The 9,818-nt window shown below is 37.9% G+C and overlaps 1 protein-coding gene across 1 annotated transcript; it reads left to right on the forward strand.

Annotated features, from left to right (window-relative positions):
* The first annotated feature begins 879 nt into the window (after positions 1-879).
* On the forward strand, positions 880-5,667 carry LOC113143049 (ubiquitin-like protein 3). The gene is made up of 4 exons (XM_026328509.1): positions 880-983; positions 2,791-2,877; positions 3,781-3,858; positions 5,549-5,667. Exons 1-4 carry the CDS (start codon positions 881-883, stop codon positions 5,599-5,601), a joined length of 321 nt encoding a protein of 106 aa, XP_026184294.1. The 5' UTR covers position 880; the 3' UTR covers positions 5,602-5,667.
* The last annotated feature ends 4,151 nt before the right edge of the window (positions 5,668-9,818 follow it).

Genomic DNA, 9,818 nt, shown 5'->3' on the forward strand with positions numbered 1-9,818 from the left:
CAGTCTGTGTCTGAGTATGCCTACTTATTCTTGTGTGTGTGTGTGTGTGTGTCACTCAGCAGTGCATTTGGTGGGAATGGGGGAGTGTAGAGGCCTAAGTCCACACACCATATTGGGATTACCTGTTTGGAGGAGGTTGCATGTCTTCAGTGCTTCAGTAGGCACTTTTTTCAGTAGTCCAAAAAATGTAATTATTTATGGTTTGTGAACTCTTCAACACAGTGAGAGACAAGTTTGGCTGTGCTGAAATTACAAGATACACAATTCATAAATTATTTCAATCTAAATTGTAGCTGCAAACCAGAGGGTTTTCAGTTTACCTCTGAGTATAAACGGAGACAACCAGGTAGCTCCCAAATAGGGCACAGGGTCTCTAATTTGCAGTTAAATGAGAAAACCTACATTTGTCACTTGAAGAATGTCACATAATATGTATATTTTTTAACAGTTCTATAGACAGGGGAATAAGGCAAAGAAAGGCTGAGTGGTAAAGGTGAGAAGGAGACAGGCTGCCAGTAAGTTGCAGAACTGGAAACCAAAGATAAAGAAACTGAGCTAGAAAGATGAGAGAAAGCAGAAGAGGAAGTAGCATAAACAGATGGGAGTTGTGTCTACAGTAAAACATTGTAATATATTACAATGTACAATAAATATATTACAATGTACAATAAACATGTTTTATATTATACTGTGTTATTACATTGTTTTATATAACTTTAAATTGAATCAAATTATTCAACTTAAACCTCTGTGATTCCTGATTTAACTGCTTTTAATGCGACATGTATGACAGTTGTTTGTGTTGTGCTCAGATGCATCCAGTAATGTCTGTCATACACAGTTCTAACTTATCTTGTTTTTGTTTGTGTGGCAGATAAACATGCGGCTTATTTTAGTCAGTGGGAAGACGAAAGAATTCCTCTTCTCCCCCAACGACTCGGCAGCAGACATTGCCAAGCACGTGTACGACAACTGGCCGATGGGTGAGTATTCCCACTCAGATAACTCAGCGATTGTCCCTTCCTTAAATAGTAGCTGTAGTTACAGAAGCATTTCTACTCACATGGTGAAGGTTTGTAAAAGTCCCTCTGTCTCTGTGATAAATAAAATCGCTTTTGAGGCGCATTCAGCTCCTTGATTTGGTGTTAGGAGCTATCTCACCCTTGTGACAAGTGATGGAAGAAAGATTGAGATCTTTCACATACGTAGAGAATGTAAAACTAAAAATACACCATTACATTAAAAATCCTGTGCACAGAATCAGGATATAAAGGTGTCTTAGTATAAGCAAAAGAATGTACTTGAATAATCAGAAGTCAAACTAATGATGCAGACTGATTCTACATCTGTCAGTGGCTAATTTTAGCACCTTTGTACATAGTTGGATTGTTCCATCTATAATGCCACATTTTAACTAAAAAAGCTGTGAAACAAATAAAGTAGAGAAAAAAGTGCAATGTACTTAGTTACAGTTCACAGTGCTGCATTCAATGTAGAGTCTATGGAACTGTGTGTCAAGGGCAGTTTTTACTTAATAACTATCATAATATTTCCTTGATGTCATTATGTTGCACTATTCACTGAAACATTCAGAAATACGTAACAGCAAAATGTCTGGTCATTCCATTGTTCAGAGGGTCGGAAACAGAATGTCATGTAAATCCTATAAATCATCCAGCCATTAGCTATACCATTTATCCTGCAGAGCGTTGCAGGGGGAATGGACCCATATTGTCATATTCTGCACATAAAAAATTTAGACCCATATGTGTTATATAGTAATAAATCACATTATTGCATGAGCACTCTTGGAGCATGTGTGCATAAACCATAATTGCTAATAGTTTTGCTGCTAACACACATGAAAACCAGATGATCTCACTTTGTCTTGGCTATGTTTTTATAACAATGATAGAGGCAGCTGTGGAGCTATCCTGTGTTTACAGACTGCTGCTATACTAGTGATTGAATTCATTCAATACTGCTAACCTTAAACCATCTTCAGATGTGAACCAACTGTACCCTTTCCACTGTGCAGTGCATATTGTCCAGTTTAGGAGAAGCCCACGCTGTATAGAAAATTAGAAATGATGTTGATTGACTCAGATTCTTCTCAGCAAGAGGGGTTTTCCTTTCAGTCCTGTCAGTTTTGGAAGCACCCTGCTTTCCTCCCAGAAAACAGATCTGAACCCTGTGAGACCCGGAGCAGGCACTCATTCAGCACCAACACCCTACGCTTAGTTGGAGACAAACATCTGGTGACCAGACTCTGCTGCTGCGCAACTCCCTCACTGTTTTCTCTTTCATTTAATGCCGTCACTTTTGTCTTCAGCTCTTCCCAAGCCACACCTTAGGTTCTTTGTCACATTCTGTAGAGCATCCCACAAAACCCGCATATTATACATTCTGCATATCATGATCTAAAATAATGGCCCTAAATGTCTTAAAATATCTTTGGAGTGGTTGTTGGTCACTTTTTCCATGATGCAATGACAGATTTCTTTTCACCATGCTGTATGTCTTACATTGACATAAAACAGAAGTGGTTTGTCATCATCTTTGCTCTGCTGAGCATAGTCAGAACCCATTAACAATTAAATTCCTTGTGTCCTTTTTAAAATTGTAATCTAGAGTCTGGGAACCTTCATTATTGGTGTTTAGACAGAAACTGGCTTTATTTATTGTTCTTAAAACCTAAAAGTTGTGATATGTTGTTATTTAAGCTTTATATATTCATTGTATGTTCTATTTATGATGATCTTTTATTGGAAATTACCATTTTTGTTTCAGACTGGGAGGAAGAGCAGGTCAGCAGTCCTAACATACTGAGGCTGATTTACCAGGGACGTTTTCTACATGGCAACGTAACACTAGGAGGTGAGAAAACCCATATAGACATGCACACAAAATCACAGCAGTGTGTCACCGGAAAGTTCTTTGCTGTTCTCATCTTTTTCCTGAGCTGTGGAACAGAGGTACCTCAGTGCTCTGGACAAGCCTGCTTTGATGGAGAAAGGGAGGAGAGAGGAAATACAGAAAAAGAGGGGAAAGAGGCTGGATAGGAAAGGGGTAAGACTGGCATTAGAGTAGACCTCAGGCAGCATAAAGAAGAAACAGAAAGGGAGGGTGTGTGTGGAAATGAATATCATAAGTGTAAAGAAAAAGACATATTTTCTTTTTAGGCCGCTCACTTCACTTCTCCCTGGCTTCTAGGCTTGTTGTCCCATTTAACCCAATTCTGATTTGACTGTTGTAGTTTAGTAGAAGTAGAGTAGAAGTAGTTTAGTGGAGTAACAGTTACAGTACAGCAAGTAATATATCAACTGCAGTTTAGAGTGAATATTAAGGTGTACGTGTAGGTTTTTTAAGTTGAATAGGACAGTAGGACCAGTGCTGCTTGTTGTACTACTAAGCGTACAATAGATGGAGCAGAATGAAACTTCGTGCAGATCTTCATGCACATACTGATAGCCATTAGTTTTGTTATAAATTAATGTTGACAGTTGGGCATGATGTGGCAATATGGTAAAAAAACTATTTAGAAACATGAAAAATCACTGATGCTCAAAGAAATACATATCACCTTTTTATTTGATTCATTACCTGGCTATTCCCTACTATTTCCAGTGTAGCTGCATTTGTACTCTACTGTTTCAACAAGCAGTTGAAAAGTCATCTGATATTGATGTTGAATGACTTAAAGAGAGATGTACTGTATCTAACTGAATCACCTCTAATTCTCCTGTCTCTGTCTCTCTCTCTCCCTCTCCCTCCCGTTAGCTCTCAAACTGCCCTTGGGGAAGACCACAGTGATGCATTTAGTTGCCAGAGAGACTTTGCCTGAGCCAAATTCCCAAGGTAACCGACTCCCCGTCTCCCTTATTTCCTTTCAGAAGTCCTTTCACACACTGAAGAACTTTAAACATTCTGCTTCCAGCCATTATTTATCTCTAAACATGCCTTCTGTTTTAGGAACTGGTGTAAATAATTGCTATCCTTCAGTGAATCCCCAAGATACAGCACATCATGTAGACTATACTGTACAGTTAATATAAATCTTATTATGTGACAGTTCTCCTTGTTGTGACTGTGCAGAAGGAGGAGATGTATGGAGAAGCTAAACTGTGGAATTATGCCTAACAAAAAGTTCACATTATAGGCTTATTCCGGTCTGGACAGTAGGGACGTGTCTTTACCAGTGTCAAGATATTGCTGAATTATGATCTCAATTATGATCTTGCCATTTTAACTCCAGTGTTATCCTTCAGGTCTGTGCAACACTGCCGGGTTTGTGCATTTCGTGCAAAATGTTTGTTTTCATGAAGAATATTTGGAATTTGGGGGATACTCAACCAGGACTTGACAACCCTTAATTTCAAACTGTGTTATGGATTATTGATTACCTGCACACAGGAGCAAAGTCTCATAGATGAGGTCTAATGTCTGTATGTTAATGAGATGAATAAAAAAAATGCAGTAAGTTTGTTACATGATCTGGAATATAATTTCAAACAAGATTATGGGTCTGCCACCTGTGTGTACAGGTGTGCATATGGAAGAGAAAAGAGAGCTGGAACTGAAGTGGATATACGCAACAGTTTATTTTGGCCATCAGGCAAACATCACTAAACCTATGCCCTTGGTTCAGATAAACAGTTCACTGGTTGCTCAAAGAGCTGTAGTTATTGATTTTCTTTGGTAGGATTAATCACTACAGTAATCACTAGCCCAGAAAAAGAACAGTACCTTATGGAAGAATAATTACAAGGCAAAGTTCCCTTACTTCCCTTCACATTTCTCGCTTCATATGATTGTCAAACAGAGCTACATATTTCCTTTTTGTCAGTTATAAGGAAACCACATTTTCATGGTGTGACTTGTTGGACTGAATCATAAGTCTTAATTCTGAGATTACCATCTGGTGGTAAATATTTTAGCATTCGGTCTTTGCTTATATAAAACTCTGTAAGTTAAACTAGACTGAATGGAAAATAAAGTGGGCCTTTAGTGAGATAATTTAAAAACACATATGCAGTAAGCCATTTAAATTTTAAAATGGTTTTGTGCACATGTAGTGTTTGAAGCTGCTTTCTGTAGAGAGCACTGTGCACAGTGAAATGCCTGAACATTAAATCTTAAACCTCTTTGCAGTTGAAAAACTACAAAACTGCATCACAGCCAACACCTGGTAAACAGCTGTGCACTATCATCAACTACATCAGCATTTAAAATATGTGATTTCAGAGAAAATAGCGATGACAGAAAGTTCTTAACTTCACTGCAGTACAACCTGCTTAGGCTGCACATGCAGCTGGTTTCTCTGCAGAGTTGTTTTTTTTTTTGTTTTGTAAGACAAGGGATTTAATATGCAATTGTGTTTTAGTAACATCTTAAACTGGATATAGTGGCTTAATTCTGTAGACCAGTCTACAATTTGTGAAACTGGCCTTTAATTTTAAAATAAAAGTTTTGAAATTCTATTTTGCTGGGTGTAGAAACATTGGTTGTCATGATGATGATGTTTGTGTGCTTATGTGTGTGTTCCCAGGTCAGAGGAACAGAGAGAAGACTGGGGAGAGTAACTGCTGTGTCATTCTGTAAATACACACCTCCACCACCAGCCCTCCATTCTTCTCATCTGTTCTTGCCCTCAACGTCCTGGACCTAATGAGCTTGTCCCCTGTCCTGGAGCCTGCCCATAATGCGCATATGTATACAGATACACACACACAAACACACACTCTCTCTTATGTTTTTTTTTTTCTCTCCGCATTGGTGCACACACTCACACATACATAGGAAGACAGCAGGCTTAGGCTGATCCAGGACACAGAATGCAGAGCAGGAAATTGATTATCAATAGTTGATTCCTTTGTTGTACTTGATTTGTTGTCATTACTGAAAATTAGGGGAAGGAGCTGGATTTGCATGTGTTTTTCCTTTGTTTCCTGCACACTTTTGTAAGCCTTCAGTCACACACACACACACATGCACACAGATACAACAGACATACATGCATTATCTTCAGCTGGTCTGGTAAAAAGTCACTTTATAACTGGCTTCTCATTCTAGCTGGTTGTCATAGTAATGCAGTGCCCAAGCTTGTGTGTGTGGCCTTGTTTTTTCTTGCAGACGGCTGAGAATTTTAACCACTAACTCACCAACATACGAATATACACACACACACGCACACACGCACGCACACACGCACACAAGCACACACACACACACACACACACACACACACACACACACACACACACACACACACACACACACACTCACAATGACGCCCTTTCCAAACATCCAACCATATGTGCTTGTGTGATCTCCATCAGTGCAGCAGATAAAGTTTAGATGTGCCTGAACACAGAACTCAGACCAGGACGCGCACATATACACACACCTGTGTCCTTCCTACTGCCCTCCTCTGCCTGTGACCTCTAGGGCCACATGCAGAGAATTTTTCCTTTTCTTGTCTGCAGAGTGCTGTGTAGACCAACACATCCGACTCTTTCAGTTGTCATATTTTAGCCAAAACAAAATCTAACAAGCAAACAAATAGACAAACAACCAGTGTTGGTGGTCTTGTTTTGGTTATTTGTTTGTCCATGACATTTGTGACTGTGTTTTGACAGTCCATGCATATTACTGACCGACCAGTGTTGTGATTAATAAAACATCATGTCAGTTTTCTCCCCTCACCGACGTTCCATCCTTCTCTCCAAGGAAAGGCTTGTTGTGCTCCTTTTTCAGCAGTGGTGTGAATGATCTCTCTGACAATGGCTGTCCAAGCAGAGAAATGAATGAAAATGTTATTTGTCTTAATTCGCTTTTTACTCTTTCCTTAATTCTCTCTCTGCATTAAGTCCATTTTGCACAACAGAAACATGTACTCCTTCATCAGATTAAAAAATGTATAAAATGTTTTGTTTTATTTTATATTTTTCCAATGGAAGTAATGTTCCAAACTAAAGTAACATGTAGAATATATTTAATATGAATCTTATATAGATCATGATGACTCTAGACCTTGTTGATATACAGTATATTGGTGTTTAGTCTGATTGTGTAAACGGTTAGCTTCTAGCCAGTTCACGGTCACTCGCTGACAATGTCTTGTGCTTAACAGCAGCAGAACCTCCCTTATCATCGACAGACTGTATTTTTATTTTCTTTCTTCTGTGCTCTTTTCTTACTTTTTTCGTTGGTTTATAATTTAATGTAATCATTTCTTCTTTCTGAGGTTTTTTGCTTTAAAAGAATTGATTTGTAACAGCACTAGGTCTTAAACATATTGTTTATATTGATCAGGGTTCAAAATATGTACAGAGATAAACATTTTCAAACCAATTGTAAATAGCACTAATGCTCCTCCCTCCTCCAAACTTCAAAAATGGAATACATCTGTAAACTAAATAAAGGTTATTGAAGTGCACATCCTTTCGTCATGTTTCACTGCACTTAAATCACAACTCTTCCCATCACTTTCTTTGACAGCCTGCTGCTGGCACTCAGTGCAATCATAGTTACAGTGAGCCACCTGACTTTCAACAGGAATTGCTGAATCAGATGGGTCTTTTTTTTTTTTCTTTAGTCAACAACTGCCTGGAAGTAGAAATACTATTGTGAAGTATTTCTGTAGAAATTCTATGTATAATATAATTATGTGAAATGTTTCACGTTACACACTTAAAAGTACAGTACAGCTACAATAGTACACCCATATGATAATATAAAAATACTGGCGTAAAAGTACACAAGTAGAAGTCGTGCAAAGTACAACGTTTTAAAGAGTCACTATGCTGAAAAAACATTTTTAGAGTGTTATATGTAACAATTTATTATTGATGTGTTAAAGTGTAAGCAGCATTTCATTGCTAATTACTGCTTTATGTACTTTTGGGTATCTGTACTTCTAATACTTAATCATTTTGTAAGAACTAAGGAACTAATTGATGTTATAACTGCATTATTGATAAGATTACGGTTAAAACACAACAACATACATATGGACTTATTCTTTTGATGCTTTAAGCACATTTTGCTGATAATACTTCTGTACTTTTACCTCTTAACTAGAATTTTTTATTAAAGGACTTTCACTATGTATGTTTAAATGGTTGCATTAGCACTTTCCCTTGTTTAACATTCCAAATACTTTTTTCAGCAGTGCATGAGGTTTTTAAATTTGTAGTACAATATTTAGCTCTGAAATGCAGTGGAGCTGAAGTATAAATTAGCATAAAATAGAAACACTCAGGTAAAGTACCAGCAACTTAAAACTACACCTAAGTAGCACTTGAGCAAATATACTTAGTAATATTGCAGCATTGTGTGTAGGAATGTGTTTCTGACAAGTCGACAGACAACTGACACTCATTTGATGACGTTTGTTGATTAGTGCTTGTAATGTCCCTTAGAGTTAATGCATAGTTGATGTTGCTTGTCAATTCAGACAAATCTTGTTGGCAATCAACTTTGATGAAAGACAAGCGGCAGTAGAGCATCAAAGATTGAAGTATGCTTATTTTCCCACTCGACATTCAAGCTCATAAAAGCCCTAGAGCAGGAAAGAATAAATTTAAATTGCATTATTTTTCCTGTGACAACGATGTGGTGCCGTTAAGTCGCTTTTCCAGTTTGCACAACACTCAGTAGGCCAAAGTGCAGCAGGAAGAACAGTGTGGAACATGGTACAGCTCAGTTTACTGATCCCAGACCTGTTTTCCAAATGTGTTATGTCTCATGTACTTTGTTAATGTCTTACTGAAGAAACACCAAGTTACACTACAATGGCAAGAGTTTGAAATTAAAGGAATAATTAGAGAAGTTGCTAAAAAGTGATGAAATGATGATGACTGTACTTTTGTTGCCTTCAATGAACGTATGTGTAGTTTTTTCCTCTCCTCCTCCCTGTTTTCATCCCTCCCTGCAGTCATGCTGTGTCCACCACACAGTGAGTATAATGTGGGCCAGATACTCAACATGAATACAACTATTCTTCTGTTATTTACACACACATACATAGAACCAGTCAGGGTGCAGACAGTGAGGATTGTGGTTACAGTGGTACCACTTATTCTGTTTGTGTGACATTAAACCATTCAATATTGCTGCTGCCTGGCCTCTGAACAAAACACTGGCCTCTACATACCAACAAATAATAGTTTCAAAGGTAGTGTTAGTCTGCATGAGTAAACATTTGGTAATATGATTGAAATATATGTGACATTTACAATAGTGACATTTAAGTATGTGGCTAGAATACAACTACAAACCTTATTAAAACTGATTTGATTTAATGTGTCTGAGGCAGAAAATGAGTAGGCCGGTAAGGTGAGCATGTGCGGGGAAACCCATTCATTAAGCTACACATACATTATCCATGTTTGGATGGATTATGTAGGCGAATGTATAATGATGGGGATGAGAGCTACCAAACATAAGCTAAGTGACATGGTAAGAGATAGTTTGCTTTGCTCAGTGTGACCCATTGCACACCACTCTTAGATTTGGGGATGCTGCCATCTTCTGGCAAAATACAGGCTTAGCCCCCAGTGCTATGAATGCATAGAGTGAAGCCCTCCACCAAGTGGCCTGTGTTATATTAGGTGGAAGATTTGGTTGAGGCTTTTTAGGAAATACCTAATGATCTTAATTTATAATTACTTGTTTTGACTGCATTTGTCCTTTAAGGCTTTGTTTGCCCAATAACACTGTTTGTCTCCTATTTCTACAGTTCATTGCATTATTTATCTGTGATGTTTATTTTAACATTTTCTGTATATCAATGTATTTTATATGCTCTTGTTTAG

The sequence above is a fragment of the Mastacembelus armatus genome, chromosome 14 (genome assembly GCF_900324485.2).
Source record: "Mastacembelus armatus chromosome 14, fMasArm1.2, whole genome shotgun sequence".
NCBI classification, from domain to species: Eukaryota; Metazoa; Chordata; class Actinopteri; order Synbranchiformes; family Mastacembelidae; genus Mastacembelus; species Mastacembelus armatus.